Raw genomic sequence first — 27,499 nt, forward strand, 5'->3', positions numbered from 1 at the left:
GGGGGTAGTACAGGTTTTATTCATTTCATGTCAGATGTACAGACAATGATTTATAAACCCACACAAGGGTTCCGGACAACACAATGCCCCATAGTTAAATCCACATGTGCATTAATTTCAGTTGTAATGAAGGACTGAATTGTGGAATAATGTGCATGAAATCCCAGAGCATGTCCGATACCGTGGTGCTAAAAACATTACTTGTGAAAGCTTGAAAAGCGAAGTCAAATTGTCAAGATTGTTCTAATGCTGCAAAATAAACAAGAAAAAGTTATCTCAAAATTTACATGCAACTGTTTACGATTACAGCATATATTCCTTATATACTATATTAATAATCATACTATTCAGATGCCCCAATGATGACAGTGGTGAATCATAAAGATTTTCTGAATACAGGTTCGATAGTTACAACTGTTATATGATGCCCAAAATAAGTAATGTTTTATGTTATATTGCATTTTCTTATGTGTGTGAGCGGGTACATAACTGCATTGGGTGCTAGGTTTTAGTCAAACCCTCGCCATAGAGCCAAGGGAAGTCCAGAATATTTAGTTGTCCCATGTGAGAAGACCAATGATATTAAAGACTTGTAATAGTTGGGAGCCTTGTTATTCATTTTTTGAGAATCCCAACTAGAGTCTGTAACCAAGAAAGACCCTTTTCAATTAGACAAAAGAAAGTTAGCAAGTGCTCCTGTGCAGACAAAATTATCCCTATACCAAAATCCCATTTGGGAGTTCTGCAACAAAGTTCTGCCCCCTAATTGAGCATGTCACACAAGAGATGATCACCGCCGGGGTTACTTTCACAGCACTGGTATGTAAGGTATATGGCTCTGCTCAGTTAATTAGCCAAAGTGGAAGTTGTGTGTGACTTAGGGGTGATCCTGTCCAGGCTGGGTCCTTTCTAAATCTGTTTTCACCTTCATTACCAGGCCAAATTTTACAATTCTGACCACTGTCCCTTTATGAGGTAATAACTCTGGAACGCTTCAGTGGATCCCAGTGATTCTGAAAATGTTTTCTTGTGACATATACTTCATGATAGTGGTAAAATTTGTTTGACATGACTTGCATTTATTTGACAAAAATCGGATATTTGGCAACATTTTCAAAATTTTAAACCTTTCATTTTTATGCCCTTAAAGTTATGGCATACAAAATAGTTAATAAATAACATTTCCCACATGTATACTTTACATCAGCACAATTTTTGAAACATGATTTTTTTTAAGACGTTAGAGGGATTCCAACAAAATTTACAAACCCATATTTTTGGGACCATATCATATTTGAAGTGACTTTGAGGGACCTACAGGTGCCTCTCACAAAATTAGAATATCATCAAGAAGTTAATTTATTTCAGTTCTTCAATACAAAAAGTGAAACTCATATATTATATAGAGTCATTACAGAGTGATCTATTTCAAGTGGGGTTTTTTTTGGTTAATGTTGATGATTATGGCTTACTGCCAATAAAAACCCCAAATTAAGTATAAACCTAGCACTCAACTTAGATGTGTGAAAAAACAAATTTATTGTAGCACACGAAAAAACGTTTCGGTCTGTTGTGACCTTCTTCAGTTACTACAACAGTAGACAAAATAAAACCAAATAAATATACAGTGATATAACAAAAATACAAAATAAAATACAATAAGATATAACAAAAGTATATACACTGCAAAATTAATAGTCATATATGCATAAGTCATTCAATACAAAGGGTAATCACCAGATACATCGCACAATCCTAAATGGAGCTGAGTGATTGAAAGATGGAGAAATAAAGTGCTCAGAGGGGTTGTGAAACATACCCTGTTAGGCTGGAGTCACACACAAGGTAGAAAAATACGGACCGTATTTTATGTCCGTAATATGCATAAATGGTCCCTAAATAGTGCTCCGTATGTTATCCGTTGTCAGGGTGTGGCCGCGTATTTTTCTCATGTAAGCATCCGTATGTAATCCGTATGGCATCCGTATACTGTTTTTTTCTCGCAACCTTGCAAAACGGACAGTTAACGGTTTTGAGGCCTGCACATAGTTTAAATCATCAGCACCAACCCTATTTATTGCCTCAACATCAGGTGGCAGCCTCCAATCTGCCTATTTTGGTGCTGTGCTTGTGTTGGTGTCTTGCTGGTTGTTAGGAAACATGTCTGACACACTTCAGTTCACCCCAACTGACCGTGTTCTCTTCAACTGGGTTTTGTCCAGGCGCTTTGGCCAGCCATACCCAGTGATTGTGGATCCGAGGAGGAGGAGACGCATGTGGGTCCATCCACTTTTGAGGCAACGACTCACAAGAGGTCATTTTCAGCCCCTCTATTCTTCTCTGCGGGATCATCTGGAAAAATTTTACAAATACTATCACATGAGCCTTGCAACATTTGATCTACTCTTGGAGACAGTGCGCCCTGGGATCCTGGGATAACCTTTCAGGACACAAGGATGCGCAAAGCTATATCTGCAGAGGAGCGACTTCTACTCACATTACGGTATGTACTACACAACCACATTCTCTATGTTCATGATGTGTTGCCCAAAGTATGTTTTTTATTTCGTCCTAAGTTTAATGCCCTCATCTTATTCCAGATATATATAAACTTACAGACCAGAATGTTATGTGTAATATGTACTGAATATCACATAGTGATTGTGCGACCAAATATATGTGTTAGTAGATATGAATCAGTAACAAGTTTGGTATGTATGTACCTGGTGTTTTGTTAATTTGTGCATTCTAAAATGTTCCATTTCTGTTGTCCTTCAGCTCCTGTACACTGGCCTGTCTTATGCCGCCCTCCACCATGAGTTTCTCATTGGAAGATCTACCATTTCTGGCATAGTGAGGTCAACATGTAGTCAAATATGGTCAAAACTACATCAACTCGTCATGCCCCAGCCCCGGATGGAAGACTGGTTGAGGATATCAAGGGACTTGGAGGAGGAATACCAGTTTCCTAATTGTATTGGGGCCCTTGATGGCAAACATATCCGGGTGCATAAGCTGCCAAACTGTGGCTCACAATTCTTCAATTATAAACAATACTTTTCTGTTGTATTGTTGGCTCTGACCGACCCTCAATACAAGTTTATAATTGTTGACATTGGGGCCTATGGAAGGACGGGAGACTCTAGAGTCTTCAATACTTCCATTATGGATCAGCGGCTACGCACCAACCAGTTGGATCTACCACCACCACGCCAGCTATCAGGATCCACTCAAGAATCAGTCCCTTATGTCCTTGTGGCAGATGAGGCGTTTCAGTTAACGCGCAATGTCATGAGGCCATATCCCCGACGCAACCTGGACCACCGGCGCTGAATTTGTAACTTGCACCTATCACGTGCCCGGTGACTGGTGGAGTGTTCCTTTGGCATTCATTGGGCCAAATGGCGGGTCCTACAGTCTGCCATTCTGCTGAGTGAACAAAATGTAAATGAAGTAATTAAAGCATGTGGTGTTCGCCATAACTTCACCAGGATATATGATTGTTCCTCATCTGCTGGTGTTGTGCGTGGGTCAGACAATGTACGAAGGCCGAGACCACCTATCAACCCTCAACGTAGACCGCTCTCTTGGCTCAAAGTGCGTGATATTTTCACAAATTACTTTATGTCACCTGAGGGGGAAACTTCTTGGCAAGAGCATGCTGTGTCTATGTTGTAAATTTTTCTTTTCGGCCTTTGGGAAACTATATATATTACAACCCCTTATGTCTTTTCTCTGTTTCTAAATCAATGTGTAAGCATATGGCAGCATGTCGTGATGTAAGTGCATCATTGATAAAGACAACAACAATTGAAAGTTAAAACTTTTTATGTATCCTTTTTTAAAAGGCCTTGTGAAGCCATATGTTATGCAAAATGGCCATAATTGGCCTTAGAACCAAAAAATTGGTTAAAATGTTACAATACAGCATTAACCACAAAAAAACACACAAACTTATAAATTGTAGTATGTAGGGGGGGAGAAGGCGGCCGCCCAGCCTGTGTTGCCTCATGGCTAGTTTGGCCAACTTGGCCCTCGGCCTGTGTGGGGGCATACTCTTGCCCATGATGGAGGTAGTGGGCCGGCTCATGGGCTTGAGGTGGATACTGGGCACTATGATATTGGAGACGACTCTCCTGTTGGGGCTGGTAGGGCCGAAAGTCTAAACCACCAAAATGGCTATGTCGTCCCCAACCAGATTGGGACCAGCCTCCAACATTGGCTGAGAACAAGTGGCCATATTGGTGTGCTGGGTTATACCCTGACATTTGGGAATGATGTTGCCAATGTTGGGTAGGGGGGGAAGGGAGTGAGATGTAGGCCCACGTGTAAGAGGATCCTCAGACCCTGATTGAGCAAGCACTTGGGGGTGTGGGTTAAGACACATGAGATTCCTGGGTGACAGCTGCCACCTCTCCAGAAACTCAAACACCTCATAAGGGGTATTGGGGGGTTTGCTTGCGCCAATTAGGATCTGAATGGATCCTCGCACACGTAGCCGCACCTCAGGGGGAAGATAATGGGCAAGGCTGCGTGAGTACTCCTCCTCCCCATCATCAGTGGCAACTCTGGTAAGAGAATTTTGGTCCCCTGTATCCACATTGGTCCTGGTATCAGTGGCAGGGATATGGCACCTTCGTCTACGTTGCCTGGATGGCACAGCAGGCTGGGGGGAGCCCTCTAGCCGAACAGTTGGGCTGCTGCTGTTGCCCTGTTCATCCTGGATGTCGGGTGGTGATGCAGCTGACGGTCCTTGTAGTGGCTCTGTTCCTGGTGGTGGTATTTCTGATGGCGGGCCAGGTTCTAGGGCAGGATCAGGTCGAGCAGGAGAAGTCACTTGGGCCTGGCTCTTTGGAAGGTCACAAGATGTGCCAGACACCTCAACCCCTCCACCTACAGGATCGATGATGGCCTCTGAATCAGACCTTGTCTCCCTTTCAGTGATGTTAGACTGAGTTCTGTGATTAAATATAAAATGTAGAAAAAGGAAATTTTTGATCGGGCCCTATAAAGCATTTGTGTCATGTGGTGCTTTTGGTATACTTACGGTCTGAGATCCATAATTGGAGCGAGGAACAAGATGCGGTCGAAATAAATATATTTCCGCTTTGTGTGGGCCGCAGAACCACTTCTTACCCGCTGCTGGCGCTCACAGCAATACTGGTCACGGATGCTGCGCCAGCGTCTCATCACATCTTCGACTGCAATGTGACATAAAAGAATGAAAAATTACAATTTGCCTAAAACAAGTTTTTGAACTAGTATCAAAGTCATGTGGCCTACTAGGGTGTGAGTTCTACTCAGGGTGGCATATAGCATTGGTGCAACCAGGCCAGATGCACAGAGGCACAGTAGCTCAAGTGGCAATTAGCAACTCTTTAAACTGTTTTTGCTAAGCATTATGAGGAGCTTGGGGGCAGGGTAACATTCTCTCAGGGTCAAACAGTGGGTCCGAAAATAATTTACAAGAAACAAGAGCCCAATATCAGAAGCACAGGATGTGGGGGGCCTACTTGTAAAATAATTTTTTGATGGCAGGTAATTTGACATACATAATTTATGTGCACGTACTTATGTGCTGCTGCTCCTCACGTGGCCGATCACCAAAATCAGGGAACATTTTGCGACATATGCGCCTCCATGCAGCCTCCTTTCTTGCCCAGTCGGCATAATGTGCATCCCGTTGGTCCCATAATTCCGGGCGATCCTGCACAAGAACAATTAGTAGCTCCACATTCAGATTCTGGTAGGGTGCCATGATGCTGTATTCCGTGGAGGCGTACTTCCTGGATGTCTGGAGCACTTTTTGAGCTAATTTGCAAGTCTAAGCTTCCTGATGATGGATTGGCCCATTTCGTGTCACCAGGAGAAGTCTTGCATATTTATCGCAAGTCATAAGGGTGGTCCGTGATAATGCATTTTTTTTGCGCACCCATAGACTTGCATTGAGGTACTACGGTCGTAATACGCTGACAATCGCAGCATGCTGCGATTGGCACGGACCGTAGAAAATACGCGAGAAAAATATGGCTGATGGGAGCTACCCCATAGAGAATCATTGGTCCGTGTGCAATGCCTGTTTTTAATGCCTCTCACTCGTCCGTATTCCTCTGTAGTGTGACGCCGGCCTTACACTCAGTATGCAACATGCGAGATGCGAGACTTAATGTGCTTTATAATATGGTGTAATTTGCAAATCACACTTTAGTGGAATATAATGGTATTATATGTGCACGGTATGTTTTAATATTTTTTATTTTTGAAATTAAATAAAATATCAAAACGTAAATATACCTGTGCAACGCATGTTATCTACTAATGAATGCAAACAAATTATATTCTGCCCATCTGTGCTAATACCTATTTTACACCATGATCTATTGTGATAATTGGGATATATAGGGATCATGGTATAAAATAGGTATTAGCACAGATAGGCAGAATATCATTTTGTTTGCATTAGTAGATAACTTGCGTTGCACAGTTATATTTACGTTTTGACATTTAATTTCAAAAATAAAAAATATTAAAATATACAGTGCACATATAATACCATTATATTCCACTAAAGTCTGATTTGCAAATGACACCAGCACTAATGTTCCGTAATTTATTACATATATTGAATTAATTTGTATTGTGTATGGAAATATCCTGATGTATGAAATGATATACTTTTTGTAACTTTATGTATATAACATAATGTGATCCCTTGCTAGTTTGCTATTATATTCATATGTACATGTTCACATGGACCCTTTTTTTCTAGTTGAATTTTTCTGGTTACAAGGAATAATTTAAATTGAACAACCATATTGAAACCACCTGCGTGCGTGCTGGTCATGAAAGTGTTACTCGCACAGCTGAAACTCCTGCTCCGAACCTAGCCTCTGTATGGACTTGTTCTTTGTAGCTATTTAATGTCTATTTGTGTCTGTTCAGTGAGACCATGATTAAGACCTTTGTTACAGGCCGAAACATGTTGGTTCTAGATGTCCACTGGTTGATCTGACTGCATGTAACTGTGCTCTTTTATATCTTTTAAATATTTCCAATAAAACTGAAGTTTTATATACAAGACCTCTGAAGGTGCAGCAGATTCTTCATTGCCAGATCATATACATTTTCTTGGATTTCGTTGCTGTGGCTGTTGAGCTGCGACCATGGCTAACGAACGGATTCCTGGAGTGAGACGAGGACGGTAAGCTGACTAAAATTTTTCTTAGGACTTGAAGAATGGGATGCTGGTATAAAAGTTATCTATGTAGAGGTGATAACCTTGATCCAGGAGTAGGTGCACTAAATCCCACACAATATTTCCACTCACTCCCAGGACAGGGGACATTGAGGGGGTTGAATCCGCGTGTCCTTTCCTTCATAAACCCTATACCTGTGGGTGTACCCTGACGTCCTCTCGCAGAGTTTATAGAGTTTAATTCCATACCTGGTCCTTTAACTGGGCAGGTATTGTTGGAATTTGAGCCTCCCCTTGAAATGTATTAGGTGTAGTAGGAACTCATCTATGCAGATGTCCCTTTGAGGAACTTACACATCAGCAAACTTGCTGAAGTGATCAATGACCGGCCGAACTTTGAAAAGTCAGTTAAAGTTGGGGTCATCTCGGGGATGACATAGCGCATCTTCATTATAATACAAAAATATGTGGATTACTTTAAAGTGTATCTGGGGCATTAACATGCGTAACAGTGGAGTATTATACAAAACGTGAACACTCCAATATTGCTGAATTTCTGTCTTCTTCACTATCACTATTGTGAAGAACACGGCCCCAAACTTCATAATTTCTACAGCATCTACAGGGGTCCAGTAAATGATGAAGAGGGATAAAGGATAAAAATTGTTGCGCATACAAGTTTGTCTGAGAAACTATGAGATCTACAAAATTGTCAGAAGAAAACACATTAATAAAGTCAATTTCTGTAAGGCCGGTAGTGTGAAATTATATTCATGGCTGCACAACAAAGTCTGCGGCTCATAATTTTTGAGGGTAGGTCGATAGGGGCTCACTAACGGTAGGAGCTGGCTCATTTTCTGTCCTGGGGCGTCTGCCGTAAAACTTGAGGAGGAGGAGGAGGAAAAATAAAGGAAGATGGAATCCTCTCCCTCATTATCAGTGTAGGAGGCAAGGAAGTCATATCCTCTTCGGCTGAATACTGTGATTGGGACAAACGGGCAATTTTTCGTGGTGTGTGTACCAAATTTTATTTACGTGTGTGTGTGCGTGTTTGTGTATGTTTGGTTTAAACTTTTCTTTTTTTTATTAAATTTGGAATGGAAGAAAGGGAAAAAAAAAAGAATGGAAGAAAATAATCTATAAAAAGATGAAAAATAAAAAGGAGAACATAAAAATTTGGTAAGATATAAAAAACTAAACGGACGACAGTAAAAACAATTACTGACCATCCACAACTAAATTACGCTAACTGTATTTCTATACAGTGGCAAAACCTGTAGTATGATTACTGCAAGAATTTTTCACTAAAATTCTGAAACTACAATTACTAAATGGACGTCTGTAAAAATAAATTACTGAGCACCCACAACTATCCGATGATAATTTAGATTCTATATATTATTAGAAAAAAACCCTGAAGTATAAGTACTACAAGAATGTTCCATTAAAATTATGATCTACAATTACTAGACCTCAGTTAAAACAAATTACTGAGCGTCCACAACTATCTGATGTGGATTGTGATGACATTTTAGTAAATACTGTAGTAATAAGCGAGTTACTACAGTATATTTTTTACTGTGAATTACATGGTTCCTAATCTAGCTCTAGCAGCTAATCTAAATTATTTTTCATTCATTTTTTTTTTTTTTTTACACACTGACACTAATCCTGACTCTATTAAGTAAAAAATACTGTAGTATAATATATTTTTACTGTCCCTAGTTTATTTAGTCCTATCAGCTAATCTAAATTATTACTTTTTGCTTCTTTTTTAGTCTTTACTATCTGACAATAATCGTGACTTTATTCAGTAAAAAATACTGTAGTAGACACAGATTACTATGGTATATTTTTACTGCCTCTAACCTAACCCTATCAACTAATGGAAATTATTTTTTATTAGATTCTTATTTGACACACACAAAAAACTACCAGATGCTACTTATCGACACCCTCGCTTTTTTCCAAAACTTTTTTGTCCCTGTCTATTTCCTCTCCCCCCTTGCACCTCCTTCCTGCATGCAGCCCACCGAGCGCTAATCAGTGATGCAAATCAATGATCCACACTGGTGCTTGCTTTTTTGCAGAACTTTCTTTTACTATTTTTTTTCCTTTACTCCTTCCCACCTTTACACCACTCAGTGCGTGCATCCTACAGCCTCTGAGCCGCTGATCAGAAGCACATCACTGATTAGAACCCGTGTTCGCTTTTATTTTTTTTTCCTGTCTATTTTTGTTTATCCCCTTATTCTGTCCATGTGTCCTACAGCCATTGAGCGCTGTTCGGTGACACACATCACTTATGTGATTTGCGTCACTGATCAGTTCTTGGCAGGAACAAGAAAAAAACTGCCAAAAAACGAGCAATCAAGTATTGATCAGTGCGTGGCAGCAAAAGGGGTGGTGGTGAAGGGGTTAGGGAGAGGATAAAAATTGGGTGGAAAGGGGGAGAGGGTGATTGGGGTGTAATAGGAAAAAGCTTGTATCAGGAACAGATCAGGAAAGGATCAGGAATGTCTTCTCTTTTCTTTATTCTTACTGGAACAGGTATAGTAGGAGCAGCAGTGATGGCACAAGTAAAATTTGTCTGTGTAACCACAAGTCCTAGCAGAACAGCAGTGAACAGCTCTGCACACATCTCGAAGCTAGAATGAGGAAGTACAAAGCAGTCAATAAAAGTTCAGACCGTGTCTATGCACGCTGATTTGTGCGATCATGGTGACGCCAGCCTTGCTAGGCTCCAGGTTATAGTCGGTGTTGTTAACCCCTTTCCGACATCGGGTGTAATAGTAGGCTGATGTCGAACTCCCCCTGTTAGGTACGGGCTCAGGCGCTGAGCCCGCATCTTTCCAGGCACATGTCAGCTGATATATACAGCTGATATGTGCCCGCAACAGCCGTGGGTGGAATCAATCTCTGACATCATCATTTAACTCGCGCATACCGGAAGCGCGTCGGAAATCCCACCCATCGTTACATGATCGCAGGTCACCGATGGGTGGGTCGGCATGACAACCAGAGGTCTCCAGCAGACCTCTATGGTTGTCATTGCAGGATTGCTATGAGCACCGACTATACGTATCTACATACATACCTTTCACCAGTCCGCATGAGATCAAATCCTTCACTGATCTTTTCTAGTGGTAGGTTATGAGACACTAGCTTGTCCAAATCAAACTTTTTTGCATTGTAATCTGAAACCAACTGTGGAACAAGTTGTCTACTTTTCACACCTAATAGAAAAAAACATGGTTTAGGCCTCCTTCCCACATTCGTATAAAACACGTACATGAAAAATGATACCGGTGTCATCAGTGTTTTGCATCAATGTTTACATTTTTACAATCAGTTTGTCATCCATATGTTCGTTTTTACCATCAGTGTGACATACGTGTGTCCGTTTTTACCATCAGTGTGTTATTCGTGTGTCTGCTTTTACCATCAGTGTGTCATCACTGTTTTTCCAAAATAGATAAAGAAAGAAATAAAGTACAAAGATTCTCCTATACTTTGCAATTTTAAATATAGACATTCTGCCAGAAAAAAAACAGATCTGTCTCAGTGTGTTTTGCGCAGATAGCAAAATGTATTATAAATGACTCTTATGACAATTACTATTCTATTTAATTTATATTTTACACTTTTATCCTTTATGACTCAATGCAAACAGCTTTAAAACTGACCTGTTACTTGCTCAAAAAAATAGTAGTTTGTACAAATCTCTGCGCTCCCCTGATTCTTGTTCTCTTTTCAGTTTTGCACTGTGTTGCACTATTGCTGAGATATTCACATTTATTTATTTTTGAGTGCACTATGTGAAATCTCTGCTTTGCAGTTCAACTGAGCATTTCTTCAGAGTCTTCTATGTAGGTGTGCACTTTTACTCCCAGAATCTGCCCGTCACAGCTCGGCAGCTGATCTTGTAGTCTATCAGTTTCAGATGCTGCCGAGTTGTGATTAGCAGTCTCTAGTATTTAAGAATGCAAGCACACACCCACAGAGATTAGGAAGAAACGCCCATTGGTATTGCAAATCAGAGATTTCACATAGTGCCCCCAGAGTATACAAATATGAATATCAATGCAATTGGAATGGCTCAGTGCAAAATGGGAAAATATTGCAGAATCCAAGGAGCTCAGGGAATTTTTCCAAGGTATTTCATTAAATTTTTTGAGCACGCAACAGTTTAAATAATACTTTTGAAAGTCTGTCATATAACAGTGATATGGGAAACATCTTGTAGATACATATTATTGTACCTCCAAATATTGAGCTTTTTAGGGTGCGCCCAGTCATCAATACCAATGGATCAAACGTAATGGTTTTTGATAAACCCGAAATTCCAATAAACACTGTTGTTCCATATGCAAAGTTACTTGAATGTATGGCAGAAGTCTGTAGGACACAAGTATAGTACTGAAATGCAGTGAAAAATTTAACAAAGGTATATATGAAATAATGATCATTAAACCTTATATTCAGGTATCTAGAATAGGTCAAGTCTATCGGTCAGCAGATTTCACAATGCAAACTGCATATCTTATTAAATAGACCTCTTAGACCTGACGAAGCTGGTATACTTACTTTGTAAATCCACATTAAATGGCCGAGCATGACTGCTCCTTGCTGCCGCTGAAATCTCGTGCTGCCCAGTACAAGATGCAGCTGACATTCAGGCCAGGTGAGAGGAGTAGAGTCAGGAGCTCTTATAATATGCTCATTTTAATATCAGTGTTGTGCAGACATACTTACATGGATTTTCAAACTAACTACACCAGGCTCACCAGGTCTAAGCTACACATGTAATAATGTACAGTATGTGGTTTGTATTGTGAAATTTGTCGATCTGCTTTAGTAAGTGAACAACACAAATTCAGCATAAGGCTCTGCTCACTCTGCCATTAATATTTGCCATGAGAGTGTGGTATATCACAAACTGATTAACCAATTGCATGTGGCCACAGGATCTTGCCAATGATCCCCTGATGAACCCCAGTATTTCTGGAGGTAAAATGTGTTGGGATTTTGACATGTGTGACCTATACTATAGTTCTGGTCTGACTCTATGGGACTTCTGATATGCATGACCTGTGCATTGGGTCTAGCTGAACATCACAGATGTGCTGTTCCATCTAAGGTTATGATTGTATGCTTATATAACTGTGTTATGTTACCTTTCTTTGTATTCAGTTTTGCATTTGGTCTGCTGCCACCTGCTGTCCTTTTCTGTATAGCAGACGGCAGCAAATTAATTCTAGTACATGCCTCCCACTTCCAGGTCAGATGACTCCTTCTCTTCCTGCCGGTGGCCATTACTAGTTTCTTTTTCACCCGAGAGAGACACGCTTACCAGGCTGTGGAAGGCATCAGTTTTTTGACCACACACACAATTTGCTAAATTTGCTGAATCATCTTGCTGCATACCTTGCTGCACACATCTTGCTGTACCACCTGGGTTGTTACACCTGCATTTCTGGAGAAGTACTGCATTACCAATCATACGCTGTATGTCCAGATTTCCAATAAACAAGTCTGGACTTCACAATCCCTGGTGTGTATCATCTCTCCGGACGCATGAACAGCAAAACAGCAACAATGGTCCTGTCTGCTCTGCATCGAGGAAATGGAAGGTAGGAATCTCTCCCAGCCCCACTCAACTATACCTCCATTTGCCTCATGTGGGGACAGAACAACAGATGAGTATATTATTGCTTGCCCTGATGTCTCCATTCAGAGATCATTTTCTGCTATTTTGTATGCTTTGTGTTTGACTAAAGTGTTTGTCAGTTCTCCTCTATGCGTCATTCCCCTTCTTGCTTGGTGACCTCATGTCCGTTTCTATGAATTGAAGTTATATTATGAATCAGTGACTTGGGATCTTATACTTAGCATCAGTTTGTAATGCTGATTTTTTTTATCCATTTATGCTTTTGATGGATCTCCTCTAGGATTGATTTTCTCAAACAGAAGGTATTTACCTTCTTTTTGGGACACAAGAATAGATTACTAGTTATTATATCATATATAACAAATCTTATTTTGAAGGGAGGAAGGGGTGATAGAAATAAAGTTCTCATTTTCCTCTATCTTAGATCACTACGAGTGAATGGCACTGGTATATATCTTCCGCACATGATTAGTGTGGTATATGGTGATATCAGTTACGGTATTAAGGTATTAATTGCCTCTAATCATGGAATTTTGTTTTATCACTCACGCATAACCAGGGCAGTATGTGGGATGATACCTGTGCTGCACTTTATGTTAGGGGTGCATTAGGGTCTTAAGGGAAAGTCGTTGACGAGTGGGGGGTGCCATACCATAGAAACTTAGGGTGCCAACCTCCACTGGCAGGCAAGGAATACACTAGGGAATTCTAGAGCTTATTAGTCCGCACACATTGCAATCTAATACTCCCTTTTAAAAGACCCTTATCTTTTTTCATTTTTTTGTATTGTATTTATATCTGACTTACATAGACTTGTGAGGTCTTTCTTAACTTCCTAAACAAAAGTAATATTTTAGGTATCCATATGTTTGTGGATTTTGTATATCACAAAGTGGCCATCAACAAGGGTTACTAGATGCATAGTGTATTCCACTTAAATAATGTGATTTCTGTGTAAACTGTATGTTGTAACATATTGTGAAACTTGCTGAAGGGCAGCACTCAAAGGGTTAAAATTCCCTTTCCAGGGTTCAGCACTGCTTGGTATGTAGAAGTTTTTGGAAAGAGCTGGAACAAGCTCCCTTGGAAGTCAGTCAATGACTGCAGACTGCAAGGAGGATATGTTGATCTCCCCCTCACTGCTGAGTGTAAAAGGGATCAATGAAAAAGGAGGGGAACTGACAGCCTTCACCTTCAGATTGGAAGAATTCCTATTGCACCTCCAGGAGGAAGAAACTGCCTCAGTGGAGAAGCATATCTCAGCCCTAAAGGGCCTGTCACACTAAGCGATATCGCTAGTAATATCGCTATAACGTCACTGGTTTTGTGACGTTATAGCGATATTGCCAGCGATATCTCTATGTCTGATACTTACCTCCGACCGGCTCCCCCGCTGATTATCGCTGATCGCGCGAGAATGTCCTGGACCGTTTCTCATCGTCAGCTTCCTGCTGGGCTTCCTGTGGCGACGACGAGCGACGCGTGGACGCAGGTGGAGGACGTCAGGATCACCTCGTCTGACAGGTAAGTAGCGACCCCCGACCCCTGCGATGTCGCTGGTGAGAGCTGCCTGTGTGGCAGCTCACTAGCGACCACTTAGCGATGTACCAGCGATCCTGACCACGTCATATTGCTGGTCGGGATCGCTGGTACATCGCTAAGTGTGACAGTACCCTAAGGCCTGTTTCACACTTCCGTTTTTTCAAATCCGTCAAAATCCGTTGGTTTCCGTAAAAAAACGGATCCGCCATTTTTTTCAGGATCCGTTTTTTGTCCCATAGACTTACATTAGTGGTTACTGCGGATCCGTCAAAAAAACGGATCCGTTTTTTTAAAAACGGATCCGTCTGCATCAGTTTCCGTCAAAAAAACGGAAACGGATCCGTTTGGCGGACACAAAAACGGAAGTGTGAAACAGGCCTTAGTAAGCAATATTGAATGAGGAATACCCAAGGGGACAGTCTGAAAATGAATAAATTGAATTGACAAGACATTAGACAAACATCCCACAGAGATCTGCCTGTGCCTGTCTGCATGCATGAGTCACTCTTTAACTGTGAGTGTAAATTTGACCATCAATTATCTTGCGTTTGTATATAGTTATTCACCCCATTATCATTAGTAAAGTGACTGTTACTAATGCTTATTCGTGATTGGGGATTAGCTGCACAAGCACCACCACCATCATATCCACTTAAAGAGGCAGCTATTGTGCAAGCCATCATTCTCCATATTATCCTCTCTGAGGTGCTCAGATTTGGGATTCATTATGAGCCGTGAATTCAGAGGCCCATCACCAACTGTTCGAGGCGCGCCTGGCGTCGCAACAGACTATTTCCCACTGTTTCATTTTTTTTAATATATTTTAATATATTTATTTTGGGGGAACCTTTCACACAATACTTACCATAGTTTCAATGTTGCCAATGCATTCAAAGACATAATCTATTCCACCATAAGATTGTTCCATCAGCAGCTGTGCAATGGGTTTGTCAAGGTCTTGTGGGTCAATGCATTCAGTTGCACCAAGATCTTTAGCTTTTTCAAATTTAGCTTTATTGATATCTATTCCAATGATACGAGAAGCTCCTGCTATCTTACAGGCCATGATAACTGCAAGTCCAACTCCACCCAATCCAAACACAGCACATGTAGATCCTGGTTTTACCTGAACAATATCAAAATAAAGCTCATTGCAAATAGCTGAAGCACAAAATGCAAATACTTAGGGTATGTTCAGAGACGTTTGATTTATTGCAAAAATGTCAATGATTACTCAGATTTGCGCAAACCTCTAGTTACTTTAGTGTTTTTACTCCGATTTCTCCCATCTCTGCCAAATTGTGCGGAGATGTGGTGGGTCGTGACAAGGGCGGAATGCCATAGCTCATAATTAATGACAAGCTGTGGCATTCCTTAAGCCAGAAATCTTACTCCAGGCAGGCACTGCAGTAAGATTTGTGGCAAAGCACACGGGGATGCAAGCCTCTTTTCCTGATTCATAAAGAGGTGTGCTCCTCTTTATGATCTTTATGAGTCCTAGTTAATTAAATTCACCGCACACTCAAACAGACTTTATGCAAATAGGTGTTCATTTTATTACATGTGGGAGCCAAACAGGAATATAGCACACAGTGGAAGCGATATAAATAAAAGACGTTTCGGCTCAGCCCGAGCCTTTATCATATTATCGGTGGCGTCTGACAGGCGCGGGAGCGCTTCCTTCTCTCAGCACACATCAGCCATTTATCTTGGTATTTCTTTTTGAGAGATTCTCCTCCTCTTCTTCTGCACCCTTTACAAACCTCCAATATTGGAATAAGCGATAGTATGATAAAGGCTCGGGCTGAGCCGAAACGTCTTTTATTTATATCGCTTCCACTGTGTGCTATATTCCTGTTTGGCTCCCACATGTAATAAAATGAACACCTATTTGCATAAAGTCTGTTTGAGTGTGCGGTAAATTTAATTAACTTGTAATTAGGACATACTGGTCCGTTGCACCTGCACCTCGTCTATATTTAACTAGAGTGCATGCTAACCACCCAGTTTTCTTTATGAGTCCTAGACATCCCCTCCCAAATTGCCAGACTTGATGAATCAGGCCATGAGTCATGGACATAAATAGCTGTACCACACTGATTTCAGCAACCATTGCACCTCCCAACTCTCCCACTTAAAGATGTTGTGGAGAAGGATAGCACATGGGCAGATTATAGTCTGTGGCTGTTTTCCCATATGAATGCACTACTTTGGTCCAATTCGCAGTCCAAAGTCATTAATTTCAGTAATTGGATCCATGATATGAACAGACGGCAGATGGATGCTAACCATGTTGCATACTTGTGCTGTCCGTTTTAAGCACAGCTGTGTGAATTTGGTCTCAGTATAGTAGTTTCAGTATACCTGATCCTTTGTGGAAAAAATGAGCCAATGCCTGAAGGTGTCTTTTTGGTAGCAGATTATTTCCATCAAATTACTTTATACAGTCGTGTATAAGCCGAGTTTTTCAGCACTTTTTTGTGCTGAAAATGCCCCCTCGGCTTATACACGAGTCATTGTCCCAGAAAGACTGCGGGGGAGGGGGAGTGGCATATCAGCGAGTCACAGAGTCAGGAGCCTGTGACTGCGCTTACTGTGCCCGATGCTAAAGGGAAATGAATATTCACTGCGCAGGCAGTGAATATTCATTTCTCTTATAATGCACACCTTTACAGCCGCAGCCGCCGGCTTCCAGCACACATCCTACTGTACTTACCTTCCCTGCGCACCCTTGCTGCATCTCATTCCGGTGCCAGCAGCTTTTCCAGCCAAGTGATCATGAGGCCCTGCTCATTAAGTAATGAATATTCACCTCTCTCTCTCCACTCCCATAGGCGTAGAGTGAATATTCTTTACCTTAATGAGCGGGGACACGTGATCGCTTGGACAGAAGAGCTGCAGGCGCCGGAACAAGATGCAGCGAGGGCTCGCTGGGAATGTAAGTGGGATTTTTTTTTATAGGAGCCATGCATACAAGGATAGGGATGGGGAGCCATGCATACAAGGATAGGGATGGGGAGCCATGCATACAAGGATAGGGATAAGGAGCCATGCATACAAGGACGAGGAGCCATGCATACAAGGATAGGGATGGGGAGCCATGCATACAGGGACGAGGAGCCATGCATACAAGGACAGGGATGAGGGGACAATGCATACCTGGCTTATACTCGAGTCAATAAGTTTTCCCAGTTTTTCATGGCAAAATTAGGTGCCTCAGGTTATACTCGGGTCGACTTATACTCGAGTATATCCGGTATTTACATTTAACATTTCTGATAAATGTTATCACATTTTGACGCCATACTGACCTAGAAAGGATGATAAATTCAATCCAGTTTATTGTACGTTATAATTTTCATACCTCAGCAGTCTTTACAACTGATCCATATCCTGTAGTGAAGCTGCATCCTATAAGGCAGACACTATCAAGCGGGGTCTCATCGTCAATTTTTACACAATTGATTTCATTTACAACTGTATATTCAGTAAATGTGCTGGTGTTCATGAAATGGTGAATTTGCTTTCCTTTGCAAGTAAATCTTGTTGTTCCATCAGACATCAACCCTACACCTTTGGTCATGCTGGTAAGAGATAGAATTGTAAGGGTGGGTGTAAAGTATATAAAAAAAATTAGACAACAAAGTGAATAGATTAGCTGTTCACCAATGATGAAACATTTATTCCTCCTTGATGTAGACCGAGCAGTTAATTAAAGGGATTGTCCCTTTTCAAGAAATTATTGGCCATACGCTTAGCCTCTTGCAAAAAAAACATATTGAGCTTTATTTACCCTCCCTGGCTCACTCACATGAACGTATTCACATAAGGGAAACAAAAATTGGGCTTCCAGGAGCTCTGCCGAGGATCCAAGGAAACTGTTCTATTGTTTGAAACTTTCAACTTTAGTGAGCTCCGCGTTACGGAGCCAGTCCAGCTCCTTCATCAGGCTCTTACAGACTGCATAATACATGCCATCACTTATACCATCCCTATTGACCTCACAATCTTATTGATTGGTTGGCCTCACAATTTTGATAGATTCAGTCACCTGTGTTGCACATTTACATCAAATGATGATATCCCATACCATTTGTGTAGCCCTGCAGACACATATAAATTCAATACCTGCCAATAGCAATTGTATATCCCTACAGAAATTACAATAGCATGGTTACATACAACAAAATATTCCCTATAAATGAGTCAATATACAAAAAAAATTATAAAAAATAAAACAACAGTAGGTCATTGATTGCATTGATGCATTGTGTATATGGTTACAGACATTGCAATATTCCACATTCATAAAGACCTTCGGGTGTAAAAGTAGATAAGTAAAAAATCCAATAGGACTCCCTGTTTACAAGTTTCTGGAATATGTTAGGGGTATTTTGAGTAATCTGTATAAAAGGATAAGTTACAGAAAATTGGGATAACTTGTTGTGATCAGCAAGGAAATGTTTAGATAAACTATGTGTAATGATGCCATTCCGAATGCTATACCTATGACTATTCATTATGTTGCGACCTGCTTGTGTCGTGCGGCCAAGGTATTGTAAATTTTAGTCACATTGCAACGTATAAATGACATAGTTGGCATTACAATTTAAAAAAAAAATATCAACACAAGCAGCCCAAAAGAGAATGAATAGTCATAGGTATAATATATATAGCAAAATTCACGGTCTCCTGTGGACGCAAGCAAGGGGCTGACTTTCACAGGCGTAGCACTTTGACAGGCACAGGGGTCTTTAGCAGACCATTGGCCGCCATGGCAACCCATCAACACCTGGTGATCACATCACAGATGCGCCAATGGGTGCATAGAACAGTGTCCCCCAGCACTGCCAATGTGATGTCAATGCATTGGACAGCTTCACAGCCGTGGGCAGAGCTTTGCTTCACCAGCGACTGCTACGGGCAGATGATGGTTGATTATCACAGTCATCTTCTGCCGTCAAAGATGCAGGCTTGTCTTGCAAGTCTGTATCAAAGTCAGGGAGATGGCATATGACTTATCCATAATATGTTAAGGGGTTAATGGTAAATGCTCAAAATAACACAGCACCAAGTACACCATAGAAGTGTATTCCCATTAATATCATTAGGAAATCTATTCAAAGAGTATTTGAAGCTGTTTTGTAATAATCTGCTTCTACATCCTTGTAAGGGATTCTGTGTGAATACACCATTAGAGTGCTGATTGGTGAAGGTAGGGGTTCTGGCAGTAGGACCTGCATGTATCAGACATTTATGCCATATTCTTTCCATATGCCATACATTTCTGAGAAGGTAATGCCCCATTCACTTTTATTGCAGTTCTCAGGAGTAGTTCAATCTAACAATGTAAGTAAAAACTGGTGTAAAAGAAATGGTGAATCAGACCTAGGGTATTGTGTCCACAGCTCCTATGCAGATCTATGTGCCTTCATGATCCGACAGTCATTTCATCTTCAATGGACAAACATTAGAGAAAACATCGGGGGGCTTATCTACAGCGTTACAGAATGCTGTAGATAAGCCCCTGATGGCAGTGGTCGCAGCTTATAGGCCAAAAATGGGGTGACAGATTCCCTTTAAGGATGAATGAAACATTGGTACGCATAGACCTACACACAATTCAGATGGGCTCTTCTGCCCAATAACCGGACCACTAATGAATGGGAAGTTATCCATTATAAATTCCAAACTTAATGCAACCCCTTTACATGAATTAAATCCATTAAGAAATAACAATTATAGCAATGTATATATCTAGTTAATTAGGTCCTACATTAACTTACTTTAAAAAGCAGAAGTTGCTTCTTGGGTCCTTGCAAGAGGGACATTGGTCACATTGACCGGCAAAAACTGGAATAACCTTATCACCTGCAGAATGAAACATGATGTTGATGGTGCCAAAATAGCAGGTAAAGTCCTTCAATAAGTCCATCATACAAACAGTTGCGGTAGACAGAAATGGATCTTATGCGTTAACTGCTCCCATTTACAACCAACCAATGGGCTCTCATGACAACATAGAAGCAAATTTTGAAGGCAAGTTTAAAATGATATACATATTAGTTTACATGGATGGGCAATACAATAAAGGTGAAAATATGAGTGGATCTGGAAAAATCGAATTTTACCAGGAAATACATTTCATGGCGAAGTTATTCTCTGTTAATTGAATGTTACCTAGAGTTGTGGCCAAAAGTATTGACACCCCTGCAATTTTGTCAGATAATACTCAGTTTCTTCCTGAAAATTATTGCAAACACAAATTCTTTGTTATTATTATCTTTATTTAATTTGTCTTAAATGAAAAAACACAAAAAGCATTGTCCTAAAGCCAAATTGGATATAATTCCACACCAAACATAAAAGAGGGGGTGGACAAAAGTATTGGCACTGTTCGAAAAATCATGTGATGCCTCTCTAATTTGTGTAATTAACAGCACCTGTAACTTACCTGTGGCACCTAACAGGTGTTGGCAATAACTAAATCAGACTTGCAGCCAGTTGACATGGATTAAAGTTGACTCAACCTCTGTCCTGTGTCCTTGTGTGTACCACATTGAGCATGGAGAAAAGAAAGAAGACCAAAGAACTGTCTGAGGACTTGAGAAACCAAATTGTGAGGAAGCATGAGTAATCTCAAGGCTACAAGTCCATCTCCAAAGACCTGAATGTTCCTGTGTCTACCGTGCGCAGTGTCATCAAGAAGTTTAAAGCCCATGGCACTGTGGCAAACCTCCCTAGATTTGGACGGAAAAGAAAAATTGACAAGAGATTTCAACGCAAGATTGTGCAGATGTTGGATAAAGAACCTCGACTAACATCCAAACAAGTTCAAGCTGCCCTGCAGTCCGAGGGTACAACAGTGTCAACCCGTACTATCCGTCGGCATCTGAATGAAAAGGGACTGCATGGTAGGAGACCCAGGAAGACCCCACTACTTACCCCGAGACATAAAAAAGCCAGGCTGGAGTTTGCCAAAACTTACCTGAAAAAGCCTAAAACGTTTTGGAAGAATATTCTCTGGTCAGATGAGACAAAAGTAGAGCTTTTTGGGCAAAGGCATCAACATAGAGTTTACAGTAGAAAAAAAGAGGCATTCAAAGAAAAGAACACGGTCCCTACAGTCAAACATGGCAAAGGTTCCCTGATGTTTTGGGGTTGCTTTGCTGCCTCTGGCACTGGACTGCTTGACCATGTGCATGGCATTATGAAGTCAGAAGACTACCAACAAATTGTGCAGCATAATGTAGGGCCCAGTGTGGGAAAGCTGGGTCTCCCTCAGAGGTCATGGGTCTTCCAGCAGGACAATGACCCAAAACACACTTCAAAAAGCACTAGAAACTGGTTTGAAAGAAAGCACTGGAGACTTCTAAGGTGGCCAGCAATGAGTCCAGACCAGAATCCCATAGAACACCTGTGGAGAGATCTAAGAATGGCAGTTTGGAGAAGGCACCCTTCAAATATCAGGGACCTGGAGCAGTTTGCCAAAGAAGAATGGTCTAAAATTCCAGCAGAGCATTGTAAGAAACTCTTTGATGGTTACCGGAAGTGGTTGGTCGCAGTTATTTTGGCTAAAGGTTGTGCAACCAAGTATTAGACTGAGGGTGCCAATACTTTCCCTGCATCATGTTCCCACATTGAGCATGGAGAAAAGAAAGAAGACCAAAGAACTGTCTGAGGACTTGAGAAACCAAATTGTGAGGAAGCATGAGCAATCTCAAGGCTACAAGTCCATCTCCAAAGACCTGAATGTTCCTGTGTCTACCGTGCGCAGTGTCATCAAGAAGTTTAAAGCCCATGGCACTGTGGCAAACCTCCCTAGATTTGGACGGAAAAGAAAAATTGACAAGAGATTTCAACGCAAGATTGTGCAGATGTTGGATAAAGAACCTCGACTAACATCCAAACAAGTTCAAGCTGCCCTGCAGTCCGAGGGTACAACAGTGTCAACCCGTACTATCCGTCGGCATCTGAATGAAAAGGGACTGCATGGTAGGAGACCCAGGAAGACCCCACTACTTACCCCGAGACATAAAAAAGCCAGGCTGGAGTTTGCCAAAACTTACCTGAAAAAGCCTAAAACGTTTTGGAAGAATATTCTCTGGTCAGATGAGACAAAAGTAGAGCTTTTTGGGCAAAGGCATCAACATAGAGTTTACAGTAGAAAAAAAGAGGCATTCAAAGAAAAGAACACGGTCCCTACAGTCAAACATGGCAAAGGTTCCCTGATGTTTTGGGGTTGCTTTGCTGCCTCTGGCACTGGACTGCTTGACCATGTGCATGGCATTATGAAGTCAGAAGACTACCAACAAATTGTGCAGCATAATGTAGGGCCCAGTGTGGGAAAGCTGGGTCTCCCTCAGAGGTCATGGGTCTTCCAGCAGGACAATGACCCAAAACACACTTCAAAAAGCACTAGAAACTGGTTTGAAAGAAAGCACTGGAGACTTCTAAGGTGGCCAGCAATGAGTCCAGACCAGAATCCCGTAGAACACCTGTGGAGAGATCTAAGAATGGCAGTTTGGAGAAGGCACCCTTCAAATATCAGGGACCTGGAGCAGTTTGCCAAAGAAGAATGGTCTAAAATTCCAGCAGAGCATTGTAAGAAACTCTTTGATGGTTACCGGAAGTGGTTGGTCGCAGTTATTTTGGCTAAAGGTTGTGCAACCAAGTATTAGACTGAGGGTGCCAATACTTTCCCTGCATCATGTTCCCACAAGCTTTATGCATCCATTAGCCCTCTGTGTCTGTACTGATACACACTTAACATTATAGCTGGTCCATACAATCAGGGCAACTGTTACCACCCACCTTTCGTGTCTCCCTTTTTTCCTCATAGATTGTAAGCTTGCGAGCAGGGCCCTCATTCCTCTTGGTATTTGTTATAATCTATGTGATTATTGTTATGCTGTAATGTCTATTGTCTGTACAAATCCCCTCCGAAATGTAAAGTGCTGCGGAATATGTCGGCGCTATAGAAATAAAAATTTTTATTATTATATTATTACTTTTGTCTGGCCCATTTTTGGAGTTTTGTGTGAAATGATCAATGTTTTGCTTTTTGCTTCATTCTCTTTTGTGTTTTTTCATTTAAGACAAATTAAATGAAGATAATACCAAAGAATTTGTGTTTGCAATCATTTTCAGGAAGAAAATTAGTATTATCTGACAGAATTGCAGGGGTGTCAATACTTTTGGCCACAACTGTACATGCCTGGTAGCCAGTCCTGAATCCTGGACTGAAGATGTCACAGTTTCTATGTCTTCTATCTGCCAAAGTGTACCTACTATCTAGTAGTGTAAGCTTCCCCTTTATGCAGCTGGCCAGCAGGGGTTCCAGAACTGTAACCTCATTAATATTTGCCAATAATATTATAGTCCCAACTAAACGCCTTTAATATTCAGTCCAAACCAGAACTGTACCAAAATCTCACACACCAACACTAGACAAAAAATAAATCAGGGAAACAGATGACAAAGAGGACGAAAATCATATCGTACCTGGTTTAAATTCTTTGACATCTTCACCTACACTTTCCACAATGCCAACACCTTCATGACCAAGAATGACAGGAAACTTCATATCTTTGAGATTGCCAGTGACTGCATGTCCGTCTGAGCCGCAGATTCCTGCTTTTATCATCTGACAAAAATGTTCCGATTAAGTACAAAAAAGTCAAACTTTTAAATTACTCTTTTCATTTCATAGGAAACAGATTGGATCACCGAGTATTAGGGGTGACAATTAGGGGTGGACAATTAATTATCCCAAGGGGCCACATGACACACCCAAACCTACATGCTAAGCTTAATTTTGTTCAGTATTATTAATATTATTATTGTTTTGTTATCACTTAATATTGAACAGAATGAAGTCTGTTGACTAGCTGCTATTGTTAATACATGTTACAGTAGGGTTTATTGTAACATGTATTCTTACCAGTAGCAACTATTCAAAATCATATAATTTACTGTTTTAATAGTTTGTAAGTCATATTGCTCCTGTTATTCAGCCTTAAGTATGTATAATAAATATAGATATGCCTTGAGAAACTGCACACATTATGATGCTCCTACACAATATAAAGCCCCCAGTCATCTTTTGACAATTTGATGTCCCTAGTCACCACACAGTATAATGCCCCCCAGTCACATTTACACAGAAAGATGCCCCACAATTCAATTCTCACAATATTATGTTCCTAATCACCAGACAGTATAATGCCCCACACAGTATGGCAGGACCCGGACCCTTAGAAGGGTAATGCATAGCATAGCATTACCAGGCCGCAGGTATAGCTTCCATTAAGGGTTAATTTATGGTGGGATAGGGTTGAAGCACCCAGTCACATTTACACAATATGATGTCCCTAATCATCACACAGTATGATGCACCCACATACACTATGATATTCCACAACTATGATTTCTCCACAGCTCCACACACAATGTGTTAGGTCCATAGTCCTCCACACATTATTATAGCTCCTACAGATGCCCCTCACAATTACTGACGGACAATAAATTAAAAACTATGCCTTATTTCCATGATGAGCTGCTGTGTTCTGTGCAAAGTGTGGACTGAGGCGTCATACAGCAGGCACAACCTAGTAATGTCACGGTGGCTGCTGCGCTTAGACTCGCGCACAGGCTGAAGGGTGCAACAGGGAGCCGACAGCCCTCTAATCCACCATTGTATTCAGTGGTATTTTCAACCTGAGGATTCCGAGACCATTGAATTGAGATGCTGGGGTGCACTGTTTCTAGCCATTTGGCTATCCCAGGCTGCAGGCCGGACAGGAAATGTCAGGGCCGGGTGTGGCTCATGGGCCGCAGTCTCATCTATACAGAACAGATCTCACAATATCACAGAGAGCAATCATTGTCCATGGGTACAAATGAGGCTTTAGTATTTAAAAATATTGCGGTAATTAAAAATATTTCTCCAAAGCGTTTCCAATATAACTAGAAAAATGCCTGCAGAAATGGTCACAATCCTATAAACATATTCTTTATGAGGGAAAACACCTTTGCATTGGAAGCCTACAGTATGACTGTACATTATGGGCTGATATGTTATATATATGATGGAGGTATTATTTACATGGCTAATACAGATCCATAATAAAGGTTCCTTATTAAGTTATTAGGACTATGAATAGAAAGAAATACAGTACTTACTTTGATTCTTATTTCTTGCTTTATCGGTGGAGCAACTTCGATTTCTTCCAAAGAAAATGGTTGATTTGCTTCCCAGCTCACAGCTGCCTTGCACTTAATCACCTATAATAATTGATAATATGAGACTATACTTAGAAATGTCAGCTTCGGTGGCAACTCTTTGTACAGAAAATAACATAAAGTGGAACATTTTGGTGCAATTTGGAATTGAGCACAAATTTTGTGAATGTTGAAGTTGGAAGCAGCTCCGCCAAAATGGGCAGAGCTGGGGAGGAGCCGGGATGGGTCGGGGCGTAACCTGTCAAATTCATCAAATTTGCTGGCGTTTTGTACACCAGAAACGTTACTTAAGTCATAGATTGGAGTAAACTTTCGGGAAAATAGGTGTACACCACCGAGAAGATGCGCCAAATTCATTAAGTGGTTCTTAATGAATTAGGCACATTGTACTCCAGCGAGCCCTACTCTAAGATTGGACTGCATGATGCCAGAATTAATGAACCGGTCCCTAAGTATTTTTTTTACAACATATTGCAGTTTTCTTCTAATCCTGCCCCATCTGATTAAAGTATATGCATTTAATGATCAATCTCATAATGAAATATCTGTTAAGTATGTTCTAGTATTGCTACAAATCTCTGTCCAGTATTGCAGTACAGGGGCGACAGCAGGCTACATTCTCCTCTGCCTATGGTTCCTGCATGGCTGCAATCGTGCAACCGGGCCCTGATTCTTTCTGCCCTTGGTTTGTATTGCATGAACCAAGTGAGAGGTTCCTTCTAAAGACGCTGTTGAACAGAGTGCTCTTTGGTGTCTTTCTTTCCCTATAGCCTACCACAAGAAGCCTGAATCAATGCATATAAAAAAATGCATATTTAGATGCCGAATCCCAGCAATTCTGCACTCAAATAAGTAACGTGCATCTAATCCACGCCAAAAATTTTCACAAGTGGGAATGTTTGTATACATACTGTAACTTGTAACACACTTAGCAGCGGTGTGTCCCTCAAGGTGGTGAATTTGCCAGTCTTTAGGACAGGACCCATTGCCAGCTGGTTCTCTACACTGCCCAAGCTAGGAGTGTTGCTACTACTACTTATGCCACAAGTGACGTACCACAGTGGTATTATATGTGAAATGGAGTAAAACACACATTTTGGATATGATTGCATGAACTTAATTTCTATCCAAATGCAGTCGAGAAGGACCTCATATGGACAGCTCGGCAGCTAATATGATAGTGGAAATTATCTACATTTAACATTACTTTCCCGTGTGAATAGAAAAAATGTCGGAAAGGAATTTGGGCTACAATCGTCTAGAGCGCTTGTTTGGCTTTTCTCTGTTAGAAACAGCCAGGTATATAAATGGTGGAAATAGTAAACTTTTTAGGGGTATGTGTTTTCTGGATAGATCGACTGATACCTACCCGGAAAAGCACTCAAAAGAATGAATATATGCATTTTTGCTGTGCTTATGTTCAGGCTTTTGAGCGTAATTTAAAGGGCATCTGTAACCAAGTTTTTCTTACCTCATCTGGGAGTAGAAGCATGTAGGGGCATTCCAGGGATATATCTCTTACTTGGCTGCTTGCTGCAGTTTTGATAAAATCAGTTTCATTTGCTGCAGATCTAGCAGTTCTCTAGAATGCTGAGCTGTGTATAACCCCACCCACATCACTTATTGGCAGCTTTCTGTGTACACTGCGCATATGCAGAAAGCTGCCAATCAGTGGTGGAGGCGGGGTTATACAAAGCTCATGAATATGGAGGATTACATGGCAGCAGGTTTTAGTCCTCTGGTGATAATTTCATGCTGATTTTATCAAAACCACAGTAAGAAGCCCAATAAGTGATACATCACTGGAATAAACGTCTCTGTCTCTACATTATTGTGCTCTCAGAAAA

At 41.0% G+C, this 27,499-nt stretch overlaps 1 protein-coding gene across 1 annotated transcript; it reads right to left on the minus strand.

The window, feature by feature from the left end:
* LOC141100876 (alcohol dehydrogenase 1-like) lies at nt 1-25,690 on the minus strand. The gene is made up of 8 exons (XM_073589599.1): nt 25,593-25,690; nt 23,913-24,054; nt 20,195-20,279; nt 17,773-17,992; nt 15,274-15,534; nt 11,458-11,593; nt 10,293-10,431; nt 1-249 (listed from the first exon to the last, which is right to left on the minus strand). The coding sequence occupies exons 2-8, from the start codon at nt 24,052-24,054 to the stop codon at nt 225-227; spliced, it is 1,008 nt and encodes a 335-aa protein (XP_073445700.1). The 5' UTR covers nt 25,593-25,690; the 3' UTR covers nt 1-224.
* Nucleotides 25,691-27,499: the final 1,809 nt, after the last annotated feature.

This window comes from Dendrobates tinctorius, unplaced genomic scaffold (assembly GCF_039654945.1).
Source record: "Dendrobates tinctorius isolate UK_male_01 unplaced genomic scaffold, ASM3965494v1 ptg000011l, whole genome shotgun sequence".
In the NCBI taxonomy this organism is placed as follows: Eukaryota; Metazoa; Chordata; class Amphibia; order Anura; family Dendrobatidae; genus Dendrobates; species Dendrobates tinctorius.